This window comes from Stegostoma tigrinum, chromosome 33 (genome assembly GCF_030684315.1).
Source record: "Stegostoma tigrinum isolate sSteTig4 chromosome 33, sSteTig4.hap1, whole genome shotgun sequence".
Taxonomy (NCBI): Eukaryota; Metazoa; Chordata; class Chondrichthyes; order Orectolobiformes; family Stegostomatidae; genus Stegostoma; species Stegostoma tigrinum.
In genome coordinates, this window is record NC_081386.1 from 17,169,492 (window position 1) to 17,194,359 (window position 24,868).

Consider the following 24,868-nt stretch of genomic DNA (forward strand, 5'->3'; position numbering starts at 1 on the left):
CACCCAGGGACCTGGAAGCCATTTAGTTCAATCTACCAGGTGGCTGGTGTACAGTTCAGAATAAAGCCAACAGCATGAATTCCGTTCCTATTAATGACTGTAGTAGATTTAAGAACCCCTTTTCTGGTTTTGGGAGTGGAAGGCAATGGCTAACCAAAACAAACAAGAAAATCAAGTGGCACTCAAAGACCTGTGTTTGGTCAGGGCGGTCATACCAAACCATGCAGAGGCATAAACAATCTGACTTCAAAAACTGGCCAAACAGCTGAATAGATTCAAATCTTAGACACTGCTGAGCCTCAAGCCCGTTATGTTATCCCATTAGAGTCCACAGGGATTCTGGTTTAGCAGTTTGTTGTGGCATACAGTCCAGTACTGTGTTTGTAAGGGACGAATTCGTCGATGGCCTTCTTGGCCCAGACAACTGGGACAACTCATCATTTGATGCATGCGGACATCCACAGAAAACAGCCTTTAATATTATACTTGAGAATAATGGACTCTGATATTCTACTCCTGTTAGCAAACATCTCCCTTTCCTTTTCAAAATTTTATGTCCCTTCCCTCACTTTTACCATCAGTGCTTTGTTTCCTCAGCCCAGTATCACCTGCATCTGTTCATTCATAGTCTATCACTGTCTGCAATACCCAGCCTTCAAGTTCCATGTCAATCTCTGAAATTGTACCCCAGCAAAAAATAGACAGGCAACTAAGCTGCTATGTGACACTGCCAATTGCAATGTCACCATACATTGCATGCATGGATATTTTGTGTTGTCAAAATTCCTGTAAAACTATGCTTACATTAATTAATTTTTCAAAGAAATAAATTATTGGACTACATAACTGCATGGTAAGATGCATGTTGAGACTCAGTACTTTGTGGAAATATAAATCAGTAAATCAGACCCTCAGGTCAGTGAATTACTTGGTTCTTTACATTCTGGCAAAATCTTTAGGCTCTGTCAAATATCATCAATGCATGCATTTTAAAGGTAGTTATCTTGGTATGAGGCTCCCGCTTTAAGACACATACGTACTTCGATTCATCTCCCTGAAAGCAGCCAATCAGTTTATATGCCCTTCGCTGGCATCTTGTGTTTGTCTCTTTCCAGTTTAGCCCTGTTTTGTGTTTTGAGACCTGACATTTTCAGTCATGCTCTTTACTTCTTTACTTATTTGCATCTTTCTATTTTCTCCCTTTTTCTATTTTACTCCCAAATTATCTTTACCACTCTGGGCATCAGCCATCTTTGCTTTGTTTCAGACCCAGAACCCATACATAGTATCACTCCTTAAATTCTCAGAAGCAAGGGGGGTAATTTTAAACATTAATTAGACCTATGCTGATCTGTCTTTCAAGTTCTCCTCCTGACCAATAAAGTTGCTCCCAAAGAGAGCAGTTACATTATCCTTGCAGATCAACGGTAAACTTGCATAATTAAAATATGAATCAAATGTGTAATAAAATAGCAACAACAAAATAACCCACCAAACAGGGCATAATATTTTCCATTTCTGGCCCATCTCCACTCCTTCAGCTCTCTGAGAACTCTGCATTTTTTCACCTCTGGACTCTTGTGTATTCCTTCAGTTAAGTAGGTTCGAAGTTCTAAAACTCTTGCCTCTTCACATCTTTCTGCTTTAATATCCTCCTTAAAACATACTTTGACCAAGTGTTTAATCTCCCCTCATAACGTCTTGGCTGTCCCAATGTCATATTTAGGTGAAGCACCTTGTGATGTTTCTCTATATTAACATCTCAGCACCGTTGCAAGTTGTTGTGTAGATAGAGGCGTCTGGGGGGAGCAGGGAGTGGGGTTGATGTCTGTGCAAAGTGGGCACAAAATATCTGGGATAATGGGAACTGCAGATGCTGGAGAAGCTAAGATAACAAAGTGTAGAGCTGGATGAACACAGCAGGCCAAGCAGTATCTTAGAAGCACAAAGGCTGACGTTTCGGGCTGAGACCCTTCATCAGAAATGGGAGAGACGGAGAGGGTTCTGAAATAAATAGTAGAGACGGGGAGGCGGATCGAAGATGGATAGAGGAGAAGGTAGGTGGAGAAGCGGAGATGGAGTCAGAGCTGTGTGTAGGCGGGGAGGTAGGGAGGGGATAGGTCAGTCTGGGGAGGATGGACAGGTCAAGGGGGCGGGATAAGATTAGCAGAAAGGAAATGGGGATATGGCTTGAGATGGGAGGAGGGGGATAGGTGAGAGGAAGAACAGATTAGGGAGGCGGGGACGAGCTGGGCTGGTTTTGGGATGCAGTGGGGGGAGGGGAGATTTTGAAGCTTGTGAAATCCACATTGATACCATTGGGCTGCAGGGTTCCCAAGCGGAATATGAGTTGCTGTTCCTGCAACCTTCGGGTGGCATCATTGTGGCACTGCAGGAGGCCCAGGACGGACATGTCGTCTGTGAAATGGGAGCAGGGAGTTGAAATGGTTCGCGATTGGGAGATGCAATTGTTTGTTCCGGACTGAGTGTAGGTGTTCTGCAAAGTGGTCACCAAGCCTCCACGTGGTTTTCCCAATGTAGAAGAGGCCACAACGGGTACAGCGGATGCAGTATACCACATTGGCAGATGTGCAGGTGAACATCTGCTTGATGTGGAAAGTCTTCTTGGGGCCTGGGATGGGGATGAGGGAGGTGGTGTGGGGGCAGGTGTAGCACTTCCTGGGGTTGCAGGAAAGTCACGGAGAGAGTTGTCCCTCTGGAAAGCAGACAAGGGTGAGGAGGGAAAAACATCTTTGGTGGTGGGGTCGGATTGCAGATGGTGGAAGTGTCAGACAACGATGCGTTAGATCTGGAGGTTGGTGGGGTGGTACGTGAGGATGAGGGGGATTCTCTTTTGGTGGTTATTGCGGAGATGGGGTGTGAGGGATGAGTTGCGGGAAATGCGGGAGACACAGTTGAGGGTGTTCTAAACTGTTGCGGTCCTTGAAAAACAAGGACATCTGAGATGTACGGGAGTAGAATGTCTCATTCTGGGAGCAGATGCAGTGGCGGCGAAGGAATTGGGAATAGAGGATGGCATTTTTGCAGGAAGTTAGGTGGGAGGAGGTGTATGCTAGGTAGCTGTTGGAGTTGGTTGGCTTGAAATGGATATCGGTTTCTAGGTGCTTGCCTGAGATGGAGGCAGAGAGGTCCAGGAAGGTGAGGGAGGTATTAAAAATAGTTCAGGTGAACTTGAGTTTGTTGAAGTGGATGAACTGTTTCAGCTCCTTGTGGGAGCACGAGGCGGCGTCGATACAGTCATCAATGTAACGAAGGAGGAGGTGGGGTTTAGGACCAGTGTAGGTACAGAAGAGGGTTTGTTCCACATTAGCTACAAAGAGGCAGCCATAGCTTGGGCCCATGCAGGTACCCATGGCCACCCGCTTTGTAGGAAGTGGGAGGAATCAAAAAAGAAGTTGTAGAGGGTGAGAACGAGTTCGGCTAGGCGGATGAGGGTGTCAGTGGAGGGGACTTGTTGGGCCTGCGGGACATCTGCAAGGGGAATGCAGGTGTATAGGGACTGGACATCCATAGTAAAAGTGAGGTGTTGGGGACCGGGGAGTTGGAAGTTCTGGAGGAGGTGGTGGGTGTGGGTGGTGTCACATGTACGAAGGTAGGGAGTTCCTGGACCAAGAAAATGGAGTCCAGATAGGTGGAGATGAGTTTGGTGAGGCAGGAGCCGGCGGAAACAATGTGTTGACCAGGGCAGCAGGTTTGTGGATTTTGGGAAGGAGATAGAAGCGGGCGGTGCGGGGTTGGGGAACAATGAGGTTGGAGGCTGTGGGTGGAAGGTCACCTGAGGTGATGAGGATGTGGATGGTTTGGGAGATGATGGTTTGGTGCTCGGGGGTGGGGTCATGATCCAGGGGCGGTAGGAGGAGGTATCGGAGAGTTGGCACCTGGCCTCAGTGATGCAGAGGTCAGTGCGCCATACTACAACTGCGCCTCCCTTGTCCGCGGATTTTATGGTGAGGCTGGGATTGGAGCCAAGGGAGTGGAGGGCTGCACGTTCTGCGGGGGAAAGGGTGCAGCCATTCTGCCCATGAGGTAAAATCCAAACTTGAGTTCAGGATTTATTTTAATGGTGCTGGTAAACTACAAGGGCAGCATGAGCTCCTTGATACAACTCACCAACCCAAAGATGGGAAGTCAAGAAACCTTTGAAGGCAGGTCCAATAATAAAGGAAGGCATTGGGGATTTTACGAAGGACCGTGAATGAACTAATGATAGAGTTGCATGGTGACACTGCTTGTATTTGTCTGAACAAATTTCTGAAGGCAGCAGTATTCAAGTATTGAGAGAGTAAATGACTAAAGATAAAGTAATCTCAAAAGCTTCTAAAATTTAGGACCATATCCATAAGCTTCCACTTCTTCCACCAGGGAGAATGGCCAGGGGCAGCATTGTGTACTATCTACAAGTTGTACTGCAGAAATTCACCAAAGTTCCTTAGTCAGCACTTTGCAATACCATAATCACTTCCATCTAGAAGGACAAGGGCAGCAGATATACGTCAACATCACTACCTGCAAGTTCCCCTCCAAGCCACTCAACATTCTGACTTGGAAATGTATTGCTGTTCCTTCACTGTTGCTGGGTCAAAATTGTAAATTCCCTCCCTAAGGGCATTGTGGGTCAGCCCGCAGTAGGTTGTCTGTAGCAGTTCAAGAAGACACCTCACCACCACCTTCCCAAGGGCAACTAGGGACAGGCAGTAAATGCTGGCTAGCCAGCAATGCCCACATCCCACGAATGATTTTTTTTTTAAAAAACATGCAAAATATTTAATATCGTCTAAGTCCCAGACTAGATTATTTCATTGTACCCACACACATTTATTTCTGGTTTTGGAAAGTACAGCACTTGAGTATTCAGTTTTGCAGAAGAATTTTGTCTGCCTGTGTGTGCGCCAGGCAGTATAATTGGGTTCAGTGTGCCAATACTATTCTATCTTGGAAAGCTACAAATACTAAAAAAAACACTGGAGAAGCCGAGAAATTTGTTCTGCTAATTGAATTGGGAACAGAATTGGGAATGTGGAGGACAACATACAATAATGATATAGACACATTTGAATTGAATATTGTGACTATTACCTTTCACCCTGTCATGTGATTTAAAAAACAGACTGTTAATCTTTCAGATCTCATCAATTGACTGAAGAAATATTGGACTTTAGGATTGCAGGGAAGGCAATTAATAGTCAACGGGGACATTTTAAAATGGCCAACTAATCACCTGATTTGAAATCAGCCAAGCCTATGGGAATGTACAAAGGAATGTCTAGTGGCTAACACCAAACCATACAAGTAGAAGAGAGTATTGAGCAATAACTATCTAGGTATTACAAGTCATCACCTGAAATGCATAGCTCACAATGAGACCTTCAGCACGTGGGTCTGAAGCTTCTTGACCACCTCATTGAACTCCAGCCCCATCGATATCAAAGGACAACAGGGTAATTTTGATGAAACTCTACATAAAAATGGATTGTGAGCCAACAGCCAGGATCCCATCCATTTAAATCTATCATTGCCCGAGGAAGACATTAACAAATATGAAGTACTGGACAGTGATACAGTGGCTGCCACTGACACCCATCTAAAGAACCTCCTGGAAATACTCACTGCAGCTGACATTTCTCAGGAGGGTCTGAGTGCATTTTTGACTAGTATTTAATATGAAGCTTCTCTCTCTGAAGAAATTGGGACCTGGTTCCCACAGAAACAGCTACTGGCAAAAATCATCCAGGCCCTCATCATTTTAAATACCTACAACATTTGCTAAGCCTGACTGTACCTAAGAAAATGATTGATCAATATCAGCTTCCGGTTAAAAGATTATGTGTCAAAAACAAAATGAGTGTAAACTGTATACTGTTTGTATTGAACACTTCTCCTCCTTCCACCTTGTGCATGCGCAAATGGCATGTCTGCATGTATGGTCTAATAAAGGTTTACAGTATTTTAATGCCATTTAGGAATTTGGATTTGAGAAGAGAATTAAAGAGTTCTTTTGAAGGTCTAGTGAAAATTACTTTTTTTATATTTATGGGATTTGAACATCACTGATTGAGCCAGCATCTGTTGCAGATCCCTAGTCGCCTTTGAATGGAGAGCTTTATTTGGCCATTTCAGAGAGCAGTTGAGAGTCACATTGCTGTGGGTGTGGAGTCTCATGGAGGCCAGATGAGGTAAGAATGGCAGTTTCGTTCCCTAAACCACAGTACCACTACACCATTGCTCCTGCCGTAAGAGGTTAGTAATCTTTGAGCACTTTCCAAGAAATCAGGTGGCTTAATTTAAATGACTAATTAAGCTACGCGGGGAGTTAATTGATGAAATGTTTCCAAAGTTGAACTTTTGTGATGGACGAAAAGACAGACGAGGGGAAACAATCAAGTTTTATCTAGTTTCATACCTGCAGAAGGGTCCAAGTTTTCTGGAAAGACGTCTTAGAATTGTTTTAGTGCTTTCAATAGAGAGGGTTTTCTTAAAGTTAGGTTAGAAATGAAAAGTGAATTGGGGGTGTGTATGTATCTCAGGGTGAAGGGAGGGGAAGAGAGTAACAGGAAAAAATCACATCTAATGAGTGTATTAGACAACAGACAGTAGGTGCAGGAGTAGGCCATTCGGCCCTTCGAATCAGCACCACCATTCATTATGATCATGGCTGATCATCCACAATCAGTATCCTGTGCCTGCCTTATCCCCATAACCCTTGATTCCACTATCTGTAAGAGCTCTATCCATCTCGTTCTTGAAAGTATCCAGAGAGTTGGCCTCCAATGCCATCTGGGGCAGAGCATTCCATATATCCACCACTCTTTAGGTGAAGAGTTCCTCAACTCTGTTCTAAATGGCCTACCCCTTATTTTTAAACCGTGTCTTTTGGTTCTGGACTCACCCATCAGCAGAAACATGCTTCCTGCCTCCAGAGTGTCCAATCCCTTAATAATCTTAAACGTCTCAATCAGATCCCCTCTCATCCTTCTAAACTCAAGTGTATACAAGCCCAGTCGCTCCAATCTTTCAACGTATGATAGTCCTGCCATTCTGGGAATTAACCTTGTGAACCTACACTGTACTCCCTCAATAGCAAGAATGTCCTTCCTCAAATTTGGCGACCAAAACTGCACACAATACTCCAGCTGCAGAAGGACCTCTTTGCTCCTATACTCAATTCCTCTTGTTATGAAGGGCAGCATGCCATTAGCTTTCTTCACTGCCTGCTGTACCTGCATGCTTGCTTTCATGGACTGATGTACAAGAACATCTAGATCTCATTGTACTTCCCCTTTACCTAACTTGATTCCATTGAGATAGTAATCTGCCTTCCTGTTCTTCCCACCAAAGTGGATAACCACACATTTATCCACATTAAACTGCATCTGCCATGCATCCGCCCACTCACCTAGCCTGTCCAAGTCACCCTGTATTCTCATAACATCCTCCTCACATTTCACACTGCCACCTAGCTTTGTGTCATAAGCAAATTTGCTAAAGTTACTTTTAATGCTTTTAATTATAAGTCACTGAAATGAAATGCTTGGAACCTTGCTAATTAGGTAAGAAGTTAAAACGTGAATATAGGAATGATGCTTCACAGAAAATGAAACTTTGTAAAGGATATTGTTGGGAAGTTAAATTCTATTTTTCTTTTCGCTGTTTATGTTAAAATCTCTCAATTATCATATTTTGCATGTTAGTATGTATGTCTGTACACGTTTGTGTGTGCATATGCATGTGTATCTGTCTGTGTATGTTTGTGGCTCTGTGTGTGTGTGTGTGTCTCTGTCTGTGTGCTTGTTTATGAATGCCTGTTTGTCTGTGTCCCTGTCTATGTGTGTCTGTGTATTCTGTGTCTCCATATATGCTGAGATTACTACATGAGTATACCAGATGTCATATTAATAATATTTTGTTCACATCTGACAGTTAATAAATTTGCTTCTTCATTGACTCAAAATACTTCTGTTGATTGGTTATCTATAGCATATGACAAGAACTGTATTTTTAATTGGAGAAAATTCTTGTGCAAGAAAGAGCTTAAACCTTTGTTGTGACCAATTAAATAGTTGGAACAGAGGGAAGTGAGTTTGTTTATTCCTCCTGGTTGTGGCAATGCTGATGGAATTAAGACCTTCAGCTTTAGTGGAATATTTCAGTATATTGCTCTAAGAAAAACCTTTTCTATATCATTAAATTTGATATTAGCAGAAGTCTGCTTAGAAGTGTTATAAATTAGTGGAATAGGTATACAGTGAACTTATTACAAGCTTTTGATCTTGGCATGAAGTATGCAAACATAAATAAAGCATGTCAGGGAATGTTTGAAGTTCTTGGTGCTGTAGTGGCTTTTTGAGTATGCAATGTCCAAGGTCATTTTGATGGTAACAATGTCCTGGGTAACTTGACTTCGGGGTCAAGGACATGGTGTGGTAATAACTTACTCATGAGCAAAGATTTCAGATGCTTTCTATTAGTTTATTGGCTGCTTGCTTACATTTCTATAATTGCCATCACACAAGTGTCTCTGAAAATTATCTGTGTTTGCCTACACACATGCAGTGGCTTCACTTGTTTAATTGCAAATAATTAATCAGAATTTGCCTACAAAAAAAAGTAGATTGTCGATCCAGAGGTTGGTTGGCACCAGACTTTGGACACAAACATAGTGATATCAGTGAGCTGCTGTATCAGATCCACTACACGAATGGATACCATGAAATTAATTCCCTTGTAATATTGGAATGTGACCAGCATTCCCAATAGGTGATCCATTGAGCCACAGAATGGTATCAGACAGAAAGAGACTATTCAGCCCATTGTACCTGTCTGGGTCTATGCAAGAGCAGTTCAGCTAGACCCACTTTTTTTTTAACTTCACATGGTTGCCCAATTTCCTTTTAAAAGCCTCGATTGAAGCTACATACATTAGAATGTCAGGTGTTGCATCCCAAACCTGATTCACTTGTTGACTTCTCGCAAAAAATAGCGTTTTCTCATTGGCAAAACAGCAAAAGTTGACAAGCACTTTATGTCAGTGCTCTCTGTTTCCAATTACTCTGTCATCTCAATGCTGCCAAGGTCTCTTTTATGCTGAGATAGTAGGAATTGCACATGCTGGAGAATCTGAGATAACAAGGTGTAGAGTTTGATGAACACAGCAGATCAAGCAGCATCAGAGGAGCAGTAAGGCTGACATTTCGGGCCTAGACCCTTCTTCAGAAATGGAAGAGGCAAAGGGGATTCTGAAATAAATAGGGAGAGAGGGGGAGGCAGATGGAAGATGGATAAAGCTTCAAGCTTTAAAATTTCCCCTCCCCCAACCGTATCCCTAAACCAGCCCAGCTTGGCCCCGCCTCCCCAACCTGCCCTATCCCCTCCTCCCACCTCAAGCCCCACCCCCATCTCCTCCCTCCTAACCTGATCCCACCCCCTTGACCTGTCCGTCCTCTGGACTGACCTATCCCTTCCCTGACTCTCTGCTTACACTCACCTTTACTGGCTCCACCCCCACCTCTTTGACCTGTCTGTCTTCTCTCCACCTATCTTCTCCTTTATCCATCTTCTATCCGCCTCCCTCTCTCTCCCTATTTATTTCAGAATATCCTTCCCCTCCCCCATTTCTGAAGAAGGGTCTAGGCCTGAAATATCAGCTTTCCTGCTCCTCTGATGCTACTTTGCCTGCTGTGTTCATCCAGCTCTACGCCTTGTTATCTCAGATTCTCCAGCATCTGCACTTCCTACTGTCTCTCCTACACCTTGTTATCTCTTTCATGCTGTGGGATTTAATTTTACAGATTAATCTGTTATAAACGTGTTTTGAAACTCCACATACAATGCACCAACTGCATTACAACATCAACCCTCTTTGTTATTCCATCAAATTGCTTAACCAAATTGTTTTAAGATGTTTTGCCTTTAATGGATTCATGCTGGTTTTCCATAAATGAAGCATGTTTGTCCAAGTGACTATTAATTTTGTATTGAAGCATTGTTTCCAAAATGACCCCATTGTTGATCCTACAGAGCATGTTGCTTCTGGGCTTCGCTTTCTCTTGAACAAGGGCTTAACATTTGCAAAGTGATAATGGGAATTGCAGATGCTGGAGAATCCAAGATAATAAAATGTGAGGCTGGATGAACTCAGCAGGTCCAGCAGCATCTCAGGAGCACAAAAGCTGACGTTTTGGGCCCGAAACGTCAGCTTTTGTGCTCCTGAGATACTGCTGGGCCTGCTGTGTTCATCCAGCCTCACATTTTATTATCTTAACATTTGCAAAGCTCCTTTGGCAAATGACTTTGATAGCACCTCTACCTTGTTAAAGGCAGGTGCCAAGCACTCACTTAGCACCTCAGTGTCTTTGGAATAAACATTTTAATCACTTTTAAATTCTAGCATTCTTTTTAAAGTTTGCCTGAAGAAACTTTGGTTTAAATACAAACCTTACACTTAGTTTTCTTCTCTCAAAACTTTGGAGAATTAAAAGGGCCATAAGACTTCCTGGGAGCTAAAACATTTAAGACATTGTCATTAATTTGGCTAGAGTTCTGTGTTCAGCTGTCTAATCACAGGCTCTTACTGCAAACAAATATCAAAATTTAGCTTTCAAAGAGAGGCTGTTATGTATATTCAAGCTAGAAATTAATGGATGTCTATTTCACTAATGACATCAAGGAATATGATAGCACAGGAAGACGTCATTAAAATAGATTAACAGCCATGATCTAAAATGGCAAAGCAGGCACAAGAAGTTCAGAGTCTACTCCTGTTCCAGTGTTCTTCTTTTTCAGTAAGGAAGATTAATATTCATCTTAAATTCATTTTTAAGGTGCACTGGTAATATTTAAGACAATGTAAAAAATGCACATTTTCATTTTACATTTGTCAACTAATTTGGGAAAAGAACTATTTTACAATAAAGAACTGAGAAAGGACTTGCTGTACTTTTCATAATAAGTTACTGAAACTCAGTGGAAATTGGGTTTACACTAGGATAACAAAGTGTGAAGCTGGATGAACACAGCAGGCCAAGCAGCATCTCAGGAGCACAAAAGCTGATGTTTCGGGCCTAGACCTTTCAGCAGAGAGCAGTGGGTTTACACTGTTGCTTTGAAAGCAGTGGGAGAAGGTATAAGAGAAGATGGCGTGGCTCTGAGGCATAATAACAAATTGAGATTTGGCCAGTAACAGGTTGTTGATTGGCTTGTGAAATTATGACAAGTTGTGGATACTAAAGGTCATCTGCCTAATGACAGTTCTTTGATTGGCTCCTAGGTATTTGAATAGTTTGTGCAAATGAACAATACAGAGATAAGTCCTCAGATCTCTAGAAGGGGAATGATGCCTCTCTCTCTCTCTCTCTCTCTCTCTCTCTCTCCTCCCTAATCCTGCTCCCCGTACCCCTAGACAATACCTAAATCTGATAAAAACCCAGTAGTTTTCTCTAAATTGTTGTTGAAAGCAGTTTTTAAACGAAAATTCAAGAGGCTGTATAATTTATGAATTAGTTGCTCTGTGCTTCCCGTGAAAAGTGAAAGAACCCAAAGAAGAAGCTTGGAAACAAAAGGAACCCCACTATTGGTGGTGTAGGGTTGATGACACTATCTGTTTCTAAGAAGTGAGGCCATTGAACTGTTTCCCTACTATTTTTTTCTCTCCGCCCTTAAGATAAATGTACTTTTGTTTGTCTATGCCTATCTACATATAAGGATAGGTGGGTTTAGGAGGGGATTAGAGCTCTGCCTAGCAGAGTTGTGTGACAGCAGTTTGTGGTGGTTTTTCTGTGGTTAAAATCTATAAATCACTATATAGTTTTTATTACATATTGAAACACATTTTCCGTTAACCTGAGCCTTGTCACACTGGTAAATTGGGAACTTTGTATACTTTCTTTTACCTTCAGGAATATTGGGACTTGATTTCCAGCACATTATCCCATTAAGGTACAACAAAGTTTGGGGCTCTTGACTGGGATATATTGAAACAGAGACAATGAAGATTTGATTGTGGTGTTAATGGGTGATACAGGTGAACTTCTAAAACTTGGACTGATCAAATTGGCAGGTAAACTTGAGGTGGCATGACCTGACAGATCTAGGAAAGCAGAAATAATTTGAGGGACAAAAGGATTAACCCAGTTTAATAGAAAAGCAAGGGAGACCAGTAGTCTAAATTATTGACTCATCTAAGTCAGGTAATATTCAGTTACATTGAGTTAAAGCAACTTCAACTTGAGAGAAAATGAAGAAGTTAGAAATAGCTGAAAAAATAAAGAAGGGGAGATGGAATTAAAAAGACAGGGAAGGGAAATGAGAAAACTAGAATTAGAGTTTAACATTGTCCATGGCTAGAGGCCATGATAACATCATGATACCCAAGCGAGCTGAAACAACTATCCATATGTCATAGCATTGATTAAATGTGAAGTACTGATTCTTGAATCTCATCTCTGATTTTAATACTTGGAACTTTCATGACTGAAATAGTTTTAAAATGGCCACAGCAAATAGCTGACCACACAGGTTAGCCAAGCATTCATGACAAGAAGATCATATAATCAAATTTACCTGAACTGAAATTAACTTTTTATCAAAAGACATTGATATAACCTACCCAGTGATAATGGGAACTGCAGATGCTGGAGAATCCAAGATAACAAAGTGTGAAGCTGAATGAACACAGCAGGCCAAGCAGCATCTCAAAAGCACAAAAGCTGATGTTCCGAAATGTCAGCTTTTGTGCTCCTGAGATGCTGCTTGGCCTGCTGTGTTCATCCAGCTCCACACTTTGTTATCTTCAATATAACCTACCAGGTCGGGTATGACAAAATGCTTCACTCCTATTTTGATTTGTACCTTTATGATAAGTTTCATACATCAGAGATAAAAGACATTAATGAAAACAATAAACTCCTACAAACCAGCTTATATTTCTAGGAATTGCTTTTGGCAGAGTGGGAAAAATAACATTGTGGCTGGAACAATGTAAAGAAAGTGGTCTGTTGGCCTCTCAAAAATGCAAGGTGCCTAGTGAGGGACTAATTAAAAAGAATTGTCAGAACACAACAAAAAAGTACAAACATAATATTCAGAACTCCTGATGAGCAAAGACACCAGTTGAACAATTGATATCTCAAGTTGAAATCTTGCACCTCAAGGACATCCTAAGGGCTTTAAACTGTATATTTCATTTATCTTCCTTTGAGATGCTATTTCTTTTTCTCTTTGTGCCTATGCTTGATGCTGAGTTTTTATAGCTTTTCCTGCATTAGCAGATAATAAAATTGCCCTTTCACTCAAGAAAACCCTCTAATTGGATCCTTGCTACTACAAAATAACTACGTTAATTAGAAACCTCATGCTAAAAATAATGTAAAATTTTGTTGTAGCTAGCCAAAGACATTTGACAGAGAGGAGCCAACTCACTAGTGAGGGCTGATGCTGTAGGTACAGTGGTTCAAATCCAATTGTTTAAAGGTTGGAGTTCTCCAAAAACAGACACTTTTATAATATTCCATATATCAGTGTTTGTAAGATGTAGCTGTGAATCTAGTTAGTAGCTTTAAGTGCCATTTTATGTCACTGTTTGAGTAACCCAATCACCCTGAGTCCTGACATTGTTGGATTTGAGTTATTGTAGCTATACACATTCAGAATTGAAACACATGTTTTATGGAGAGAGATTGCGCAATTTAGACCTAAACTTACTTGGGTTTAGAAGAGTGAGAGTAGATCTAATTGAGCAGACATAGAGATGATGTTTCCCTTTGTGGGGCAATCTATAATAAAAGGACATAGCTTTAGGATAAGGGGTAATAAGATTTAAAACAGATGAGGAAGAATTGCTTCTCTCAAAGGGTTGTCAATCTGTGGAATTCGCTACCTCAACATGCGAATAAATTTGAGGCGGAGATAGATAACATTTAATTTGTTATGGTTAAAGGATTATGGGGAGCAGGCAGAAAGCAGAGTTGAGGCCGAGATGCAGTCAGCCATGAGCATATCAAATAGCGGGCTTGACTAGTTTACACCTGCTCCCACCTCTTATGTGAGATGAATCTATAATGACCCTGATGTTGTTTCATTTATAACAGAAAGAACGTCTATTGACAGAAGGACAGCACATGCGGCATCTATCAAATTTTGCTTCTTCAAGGGGCATTTGCTCAACAAGGAGACCTGCTGCTTCACCCCTCGCCAGGCTTTGATGTTGGAGAGCTGCAGCTTCAACACTTCCTACCCTTTAGTGATGATTATTCATGGATGGACGGTACTCCTGCTTCTTTTACATGTGGTTGTGGACTATGTTTGTTATTGTCTAGTAATAGACTTGTCTATGGGCAGTATGAGTCATGGATTAAAGGAGATTGCTGCCAAGCAGTGAGGTGAAAGCACAAATTGGGATAAGCAGAATTCGGCACAAATCTGAATTAAACTAAAAGCCTCACTCAAAGTGCAGGTCCTAGAATGCACAAAGGATCTTAAATCTTCACACCAGAAATAGCCACCGATTTATGTTCTGACCACCAAACAAACATTAACCTATCATTTAAATATTGCTGGAAAAAAGACACATTTTGCCAAAACTTTCATTTTGCACTCATCAGAACAATTCACAAGAAATACTGGATTACCCTAACAGATAATTTCTCCTTATATAACATGCAAGCTCACAAAGGGCCAAAGGATTTTGGTCCTGAATACAACTCTGTCTAAATTAGATTACCCTGGAATGGTATCATATCTCAAAGGTTTCAGCAGAAGCTAGTTTTTTCATGCTGCTATTAGGTAGTAGCAATGTGAGTATGGTCTGCCATTCACGCATTGCTGCAATTGAGGTGTTCTGTCTATAACAGACATGAAATCACCTATAGTTACAGGCTTGTTGTCATGGGTGATTTTAACTTCCAATATATTGATTGGGACTCAGTGCTTGGGGCTCGAATGGGACAGAGTTTGTATGGACCATCCAGGAGGGTTTCTTGAAACAGTATGTAGATGGTCCAACTAGGAAAGGGGCCATACTGTACCTAGTACTGGGCAATGAGCCTGGCCACATGGTTAACGTCTCAATAGGGGAGCAGCTCGGGAACAGTGATCACAGTTCAGTAAGCTTTAAGGTACTGATGGATAAAGATAGGTGTAGTTGTCAGGTGAAGATGCTAAATTGGGGGAAGGCAAATTACAACAATATTAGGCAGGAACTGAAGAATGTAGATTGGAGGCAGATGTTTGAGGGCAAATCAACATTTAGTATGTGGGAGGCTTTCAAGTGTAAGTTGCTCAGAACTCAGGACTGGCTCGTTCTTTTAAGGATGAAGGATAAGTATCGCAAGTTTAGGGAACCTTGGATAATGAGAGATATTGTGAGCCTAATCAAAGAGAAAAAGGAAGCATTCATCAAGGCTAGAAGGCTAGGAACACACGAAGCAAGGGTGGAAAACAAGGAAATGCAAAATAAACTTAAGCGAGGAGTCAGGAGGGCTAAAAGGGGTCATAAAAAGTCATTGGCCAACAGGATTAATGAAATTCCTAAGGCTTTTTATACATATGTAAAGAGTAAGAGGGTAGCCAGGTAGAGAGTTGGCATAGTCAAGCACAGGAAAGAGAATTTATGCATGGAACGAGAGGAAATGGGCAAGGTATTAAATGAGTACTTTGCATCAGTATTCACCATGGAGAAGGACTTGGTGGATGATGAGTCTGGGAAGGGTATGTAGGTGGTTTGGGTAATGTTGAGATCAAAAGGGAGGACGCATTGGGGGGTCTTGAAAAACATTAAGGTAGACAAGTCCTCAGGGCCTGATTCTCCAGAATACTGAGAGAGGCAAGGGAGGAAATTGTAGCAAATTCTTCTATCCTCACTGTCTACTGGGGAGGTCCCAGAAGATTGGAGAATAGCCGATGTTGTTCCTTTGGTTAAGAAAAGTGGCAATGATAATCCAGCTAATTGCAGGCTAGTGAGCCTTATATCAGTGGTAAGATAATTATTAGAGAGGATTCTTTGAGACAGGATTTACTCCTACCTGGAAATCAATGGGCGTATTAGCAAGAGGCAACATGGTTTTGTGAAGGAGAGGTCGTGTCTCACTAACTTGTTTGAGTGTTTTAAGGAAGTGACGAAGATGATCAATGAGGTTAGGGCAGTGGATGTTGTCTACATGGACTTCAGTAAGGCCTTTGACAAGGTCCATCTTGGCAGACTAATACAGAAGGTAAAGTCGCATGGAGTTAGAGGTGAGCTTGCAAGATGGATTAAAAAGAACTGGCTTGGTCATAGAAGACAGTGGAAGGGTGAGTTTCTGAATGGAGGGCTGTGACTAGTGGTGTTCCTCAGGGATCAGTATTGGGACCTTTGCTGTTTGTAATATAAATAAATGATTTGGAGGAGAATTTAGCTGGTCTGAATAGTAAATTTGCTGATGACACAAAAGTTGGTGGAATTGTGGATATGATGAGGACCGTCAAAGGATACAGCAGGATGTAGATCGCTTGGTGACTTGGGCAGATATGTGACAGATGGAGTTTAATCCATAAAAATGTGAGGTAATGCATTTCAGAAGGTCTAATCCCAGTGGAAAATATACAGTAAATGGCAGAACTCTTAAGAGTACTGAGAAGCAGAGCGATCTGGGTGTACAGGTAAAAAGGTCACTGAAAGTGGATACGCAAGTGGAAAACAAGGCAACAAGGCATATGGCACGCTTGCCTTCATTGGCCGGGGCATTGAGTTTAAAAATTGGCAGGTAATGTTGCAGCTTTATAAAATCTTAGTTAGGCCACATTTGGAATATTGTGTTCAATTCTGGTCACCACACTACCAAAAGGATGTGGTGGCTTTGGAGAGAGTACAGAAAAGATTTACCAGAATGTTGCCTGGTACGGAGGACATTAGCTATGAGGAGAGGTTGTCGAAACTTGGGTGGTTCTCACTGGAACGGCAGAGGTCTGATAGAGGTCTACATGATTATGAAGGGCATGGACAGACTGAACAGTCAGAAGTTTTTTCCCAGGATGGAAGAGTCATTTCCAAGGACCATGGGCTTTAGGTGCGAGGGGCGAGGTTTAAAGGTGATTACGAGGCCAGTTTTTTACGCAGAGGGTGGTGGGTGCCTGGAACTTGCTGCCCGGGGAAGTGGTGGAAGCAGATACTATAGTGACTTCGAAAGGGTGTCTTGACAAATATATGAATAGGATGGGAATAGAGGGATACAGTCCATAGAAGGGTAGGAGGTTTTAGTTGTGATAGGCAGCATGTCAGGGCAGGCTTGGAGAGCCGAAGGGCCTGCTTCTGTACTGTAATTTTCCTTGTTCATTGTTATTTGAAATATGTTTTATGAATTTCAGTGGCAATGTGATGCCAGGCATGTCGGCCGTATGTCCCAAATACTAGCAGATTGTATCAAACAGCATATTCCCTTGTCAGTTAGCAGCCCCAGGCAAGGTACTGGCCATACCTGACCAACCTGTGCTTGCCAAGCGCAAAATACAGTTTCAATATTGGATGAGATTCTGTGATTGGATAGTGTTTGCTAAATAAGCCTGTGTGTGTGAACAATTACACTAACAACAAATTTAGGGATGTAATTCAGCACCATAATGTGGTGTATTTGCATAGATGGGATTAATAAATATTACTAAACAGGACCCTGTTACTTGCAAACATAAAAGGATATGTACACATTCTGCAGCTCCAACCCATGGGGATAGAATCCAGGTTTTTCTCCAAGTCACACACCATCCTGACTACTGCTGTTCCTTCACTGTTATGTCAATATTCCTAACAGCAGTGAGAGTGTATCGACACCACAAACAGTGTAGCAGTTCAGGCAGGAACTTTGTCTCTACTTTCTGAAATGCAATTGGAGATGGGAAAAATGTTGATCCAGCCAGCAACACTCACCTCCCATGAACAAATTAAAAGAAAATCTACAAATAGCACATACAGATTAATGTTTTAGACAATATCCCCTAACTTGTGGTATAATTAATATGACATTTTGTGAAGGAAGTTACAGATTTTTCTTTATGCTCTAAATCTTGCAGGTTGATGGAATGTATGAAAATTGGATCTGGGAGATGGCAGCTGCACTGAAAGCCAGACTAAAGGACATTAATGTGATTGTGGTTGACTGGTTGACACTAGCACATCAACATTACCCAATAGCAGTAAAGAACACACGGACAGTTGGTCATGAGATTGCAAATTTATTGGACTGGTTGGAGGTAATTCTATAAAATTAAGGACTTCTAATAGATTTTGCCACCATTATCTTTGATGTGATAATACCCTTAGCTCAAGGAAACATCTAAGAGCTTCATTGCATGGTTGATCCAATTGTATGAAACAGAACAAATGGATGGATTTCTATTTACTAATAACATCAAGGGATCTCGGAATGGTGTAGAAATGTAGTGCTGAGATGGATTATCAGCCATGATCTAGAATGGTGCATCTAGGATGGTCCACTCTTGCTCCTATCTCCCATTTTTCTTAAATTCAATACATTAAATATTGTCCAACTAAAGACAAGCAAAAAGCAGCCACTCATTCCCAAAAATACTGAGATTTTCACAAGCTGGAGAAAGAAAGACTCACACCACCTCCTACCGCCTCCTCGATCATGACCCCACACCCGAGCACCAAACCATCATCTCCAACACCATTCATGACTTCATCACCTCAGGGGACCTCCCACCCACAGCCTCCAACCTCATTGTTCCCCAACCCCGCACGGCCCGTTTCTATCTCCTTCCCAAAATCCACAAACCTGCCTGCCCTGGTCGACCCATCGTCTCAGCCTGCTCCTGCCCCACCGAACTCATCTCCACCTATCTGGACTCCATTTTCTCCCCTTTGGTCCAGGAACTCCCCACCTATGTCCGTGACACCACCCACGCCCTCCACCTCCTCCAGGACTTCCAATTCCCTGGCCCCCAACACCTCATATTCACCATGGACGTCCAGTCCCTGTACACCTGCATTCCGCATGGAGATGGCCTCAAGGCCCTCCGCTTCTTCCTGTCCCGCAGGCCCGACCAGGCCCCCTCCACCGACACTCTCATCCGCCTAGCGGAACTCGTCCTCACACTCAACAACTTCTCTTTTGACTCCTCCCACTTCCTACAGACTAAGGGGGTGGCCATGGGCACCCGCATGGGCCCCAGCTATGCCTGCCTCTTTGTAGGTTACGTGGAACAGTCCATCTTCCGCACCTACACAGGCCCCAAACCCCACCTCTTCCTCTGGTACATTGATGACTGTATCGGCGCCGCCTCTTGCTCCCCAGAGGAGCTCGAACAGTTCATCCACTTCACCAACACCTTCCACCCCAACCTTCAGTTCACCTGGGCCATCTCCAGCACATCCCTCACCTTCCTGGACCTCTCAGTCTCCATCTCAGGCAACCAGCTTGTAACTGATGTCCATTTCAAGCCCACCGACTCCCACAGCTACCTAGAATACACCTCCTCCCACCCACCCTCCTGCAAAAATTCCATCCCCTATTCCCAATTCCTCCGCCTCCGCCGCATCTGCTCCCACGATAAGACATTCCACTCCCGCACATCCCAGATGTCCAAGTTCTTTAAGGACCGCAACTTTCCCCCCACGGTGATTGAGAACGCCCTTGACCGCGTCTCCCGCATTTCCCGCGACACATCCCTCACACCCCGCCCCCGCCACAACCGCCCCAAGAGGATCCCCCTCGTTCTCACACACCACCCTACCAACCTCCGGACACAATGCATTATCCTCCGACACTTCCGCCATTTACAATCCGACCCCACCACCCAAGACATTTTTCCATCCCCTCCCCTGTCTGCTTTCCGGAGAGACCACTCTCTCCGTGACTCCCTTGTTCGCTCCACACTGCCCTCCAACCCCACCACACCCGGCACCTTCCCCTGCAACCGCAGGAAATGCTACACTTGTCCCCACACCTCCTCCCTCACCCCCATCCCAGGCCCCAAGATGACATTCCACATTAAGCAGAGGTTCACCTGCACATCTGCCAATGTGGTATACTGCATCCACTGTACCCGGTGCGGCTTCCTCTACATTGGGGAAACCAAGCGGAGGCTTGGGGACTGCTTTGCAGAACACCTCCGCTCAGTTCGCAACAAACAACTGCACCTCCCAGTCGCAAACCATTTCCACTCCCCCTCCCATTCTCTTGATGACATGTCCATCATGGGCCTCCTGCACTGCCACAATGATGCCACCCGAAGGTTGCAGGAACAGCAACTCATATTCCGCCTGGGAACCCTGCAGCCATATGGTATCAATGTGGACTTCACCAGTTTCAAAATCTCCCCTTCCCCCACTGCATCCCTAAACCAGCCCAGTTCATCCCCTCCCCCCACTGCACCACACAACCAGCCCAGCTCTTCCCCCCCACCCACTGCATCCCAAAACCAGTCCAACCTGTCTCTGCCTCCCTAACCGGTTCTTCCTCTCACCCATCCCTTCCTCCCACCCCAAGCCGCACCCCCAGCTACCTACTAACCTCATCCCACCTCCTTGACCTATCCGTCTTCCCTGGACTGACCTATCCCCTCCCTACCTCCCCACCTACACCCTCTCCACCTATCTTCTTTACTCTCCATCTTCGGTCCGCCTCCCCCTCTCTCCCTATTTATTCCAGTTCCCTCTCCCCATCCCCCTCTCTGATGAAGGGTCTAGGCCCGAAACGTCAGCTTTTGTGCTCCTGAGATGCTGCTTGGCCTGCTGTGTTCATCCAGCCTCACATTTTATTATCCTACACTCAGCAATAGTCAGGTTAATGAATCCAATTACTGGTTATTGTGATTTTTTTATTTTTGATGCTCCCTATCAGTTCAAAGGCACCAATATCACCCTGATTGTAGACAATATCGTCAGGGGCTCTTCAACAGTCAATAAAAGATTAAGGAAAGGATTGACTTTCAAATGTTAATGACTCTACAGGCCAAGGGACTTCTAATGAGATTGAAATATCTGGCCAATACAAATTATTGAAACATATTAATTGAAGTATCTTAATGTATTCCATAATTTCTGAAGTCAATAAGTGTTAATATTCAAAAGTCTGCAAGTGCTGTGAATTTGCCCATTAGGTGTCCAGCCTTTTTTGAATTTAGTTAGCTGCAACAGGACTAAACATCTACATAGAACAGGTGATTGATCCAATAGAACCTTATTTGCTTCTCCACCCAAGATATAATTCTACCTACTAAATTTTGCAATATGTCCTTATTATAAATCATTCATCAATATCTTGCACAAATATAATCAGAAACTACTGGGATTGCACATTTAAAGCCAATAAATGCCCAGAGTTGGGATAAAACAATTGAACTACAAATACTGTATTGACATTTTAAATACTTTTATTAAATTGGTCTGCTTTGCTGGAAAAGTGGTGATCTTGTCATACCAATCTAGGATAGATGGCTATGCCACCTTCTGGTACATCCTGGAACTATAACCAACTTCAAAATGATGTTATCTCTCCAAATCATTCTCATTCTATTCTATCATACAGAATTCTTACCTTATATCACTAAATGCAAAAAATTGATTCCAGCGGAAAAAGTTTCTTGTTTATGAAAACAATTTTCAAATACAGTCAATCAAAAGGCAAATAAATTAGCTGTTGTCGGACTGCAGTGTTCTAAGAAAAGTCACAAAAGAGAAATGGACACTAATCAGTTGAAGCATTAAGAGGGAGGACTGTAGGTTTGGTTCTGAAAATTTTTGAAGGAGCATTTAAAGCTAGAATCCAAAGAAGACAAAGTGAAAGAGTTAAAGGAGAGCATTTGTGAGTAAGATTGAGATTGCAGAAAACTTTGTCACTGACAGTGCAGCAGTGGAGACAGAATGCACAAGAGAACAGAAATGGGGGAATTATGTCAATTCTCTCAGAAAGAGACAGCTGGAAAAGGTCACAGACACAGATGTGAAGTAGCCATGGAAAAATTTCTGAAAGATGACAGTTTGATCAGGGAGAAATCGTAGCCCGACAAACCCAAGGACTCAGGCATGATGGGACAGGATGTGCACAGCAGAGTTCTAAATCACTTGAGAGTTGTTGAGGATAGGCAGGGAACTGGAATTAGGGCACCAACAGATTGTTAGGGTTTTGTTCAATTATTCAGCTGGCTGAAGGAGCCAAAAGTGTTTCCTCCTGTTCCTGTTTTTAATGGGAGTTATCACAGGGTGCAGTTGCAATCTCAACAAAGAGCACTGAATGTGGAAGTAGAATTATGAATAAAAGTTTCTGAGACATTAGAGGGGTATGTAAATGATGGATCAGGTGATTAGTGGAGATGCAGGGAATAGGTGATAAAGTGAATTTAAAGTTCAGCTCGGAACAGGATATGACTCAAAGACTTCAGTCCCACCTGACTGAGTAACTAGGGGATGAGTGTGCAAAGCTTTGATATGCGCTGAAATATGGCTAGCCTCTCAGTAGCAGGATCCACATTTATTGTTCTTGGTAGATAAACTGTGCGTGTTCCTCAGAGTTAAGCTGTACATTGTTTTGGAAATGAATTCATTGCTGTATGGTATATATATGGATAAAACTTCCTGAAATTCAATTGAAATTTTAGTCAAATACATGACATAAATTTCACAGTGAAAAATCTCCCTTTGAAACCGATTAGCCCAGATTGTTAGGCTGTCCTCGAACTACTGTTGAATTTCACATTATATAAACAAGAAAATGAACACCGCATTATTCCAGCGCTTTCAAATTATCTGGAATTTTAACCATTGTTATATTATAATACTACAGTGGCAAAAAAATCCTCAGCACTGCTACTGCACTGACTGCAAGGTTTATTTTTATAAGCTACGCCTGGTGTGACTTATACTAAACAAAAACACTATCGCACAAAATATTTCACTTTCAATGTAAACATTTTTAGTTTAATTTGTATATTTTTCAAAGATGTATTTCTTGAGCACAACTCCCAACATAATATAGAACTAATTGTATTTATAGACCACCACTCTCAACCTCTGGGCATCCCAGATTGTTTAACGGCTAATGTACTTGTGAATTGTAGTCATTGTTGTAATGTAGGGAAATGTGGTAACCAACTTATGTACTGTTCCCACAAGAACACCAAGATAAAATACCAGATAATCTGTTTCAGCTAATGGTGTTAATTTTATCATTGACTATTTCATATCTATATTTGACTGCAATTATGTCATTTAATGCAACACACAATAAGCCACTCACATATCTCAAGTCCCTATCATTTGGTTCCTGGTGGCAATGCATTAATTTTAATCCTGTAGGAATTTTCCATTAGGCATTTGAAGATTGCCAGTAACTCCTAATGTGATTGTGAATCTTTCACATTCTCAGGAATTCTTTGGATTTCCAAAAAGAAATGTTCATCTGATTGGATACAGTCTTGGAGCTCACGTTTCAGGATTTGCTGGAAATTATGTCACTGGGCCAAACAAAATTGGAAGAATAACAGGTAATATTGAAAATATGGTACAAGGAACATAATAAACTTGAAGATACTATCAAAGATTTCTGTAAAGTTCTCCTGGAGGAGAGCACATTCTTAATAATGGCTTAAAGAATAAAATCAAAGTTCACCAGCAAAATTATTTGTATAGTCCTAATTTCCATCATTCAGCATTGTTGAGAATCAGCTTGCTATTTTTAAGCAATCCCTAATTCAAGGCAAAATGGCCAGAACAATTCAGATAATTGACAGCAATTTAAATGTGGTCTCTCAGTAAACTTAATGAATAGAGGGCAGCTTATATGGTGACATCTGATTTTCATGAAGCTGTTTCATTCTAAATTAAACACAATGAGATATGCCTACCGGTTAAACTTGCATCATATTCTCTTTAAAACGATTTATACTTAGTGTATGAAATGGCTCAAGGCAAAAATTTCAATAGAACATTTTAAAATATCCATGAAACTGATCCACACAGGGATAGATTGTCAAAAGCTTGGTAAAAGTAGTAGGTTTTATGGGAATGTCTTTAAAAAGGTAGAGAGACTAGGAGGTGTTTAGGAGAGTATACCAGAAATTGGAGCCAAGACAACTGAAGGCATGGCCACCAATGATGGCGTAATTATAATTGGAAATGCGCAGGAAGCCAGAATGAGAGTGAAGATTTCTTGGAGTGTTGTAGGGCAGCAAGAGACTACAGACAGTGGGAGGCACAGACGCCAAGGAAGGACTGTGAATAGGAAGAGAAAGTTTTTGTCTTTAGCAACACTGGTAATGTATAAATAGAAGTGGGCCATTCAACTTCTTGAGTCTTTTCTGACTTTAACTCATGGCAGATCTGTAACCCAATTCAATTTCCTGGCCAAATGCCACATCCCTTTGTACACTTAACTGACAAAGATTAATTGACCTCATATTTGAAAGCTCCAATATTCCTAGCGTCCATATCCTTTTGGGGAAGCCAATTTCAAATTTCTACTTAACTTTTCTGATTCCCTCCTAAATGGCCTTTGCCAAATTTTATCCAACCTCAGAGGAAATACTTTCTCTGATTTGTTGACTTATTTTAACATTTTAAAGATCTTAATAGACCATTCTCCAATTTTCTACAGTTTGAGAGTACAAATGAACTTTCCACCTCACAGACTTGAGAAAAGGATGATGAGGAAACAAACCTTCTGATGAAATGAAAAAATCCACTGGGGCTGACAGTAAGCATTGTATCAAATTCACAAAATAACCATAAATTGACAAAGCTAGTGTACTGCCACCTAAACCTCCCTTGAGGAGCTCCCACTAATAAAATAGAGTAAATAACCCAGTTTCTTCCTAATCCTGACCTGATAGTGGTGGAAGGGGCATTCTACCATCCAGTTAATATGTG

The 24,868-nt window shown here is 42.1% G+C and overlaps 1 protein-coding gene across 4 annotated transcripts in view; it reads left to right on the forward strand.

Moving 5' to 3' along the window:
• Positions 1–24,868, forward strand: part of lipca (lipase, hepatic a) — an 81,873-nt gene that overhangs the window by 32,810 nt on the left and 24,195 nt on the right. For all 4 annotated transcript variants that reach the window (XM_048562735.2, XM_048562738.2, XM_048562736.2 and 1 more), the window contains 3 exons: positions 14,103–14,278; positions 18,055–18,234; positions 23,370–23,487. In XM_048562735.2, coding sequence (XP_048418692.1) covers positions 14,103–14,278; positions 18,055–18,234; positions 23,370–23,487 — 474 coding nt within the window. The remainder of the gene's footprint in view (positions 1–14,102; positions 14,279–18,054; positions 18,235–23,369; positions 23,488–24,868) is intronic.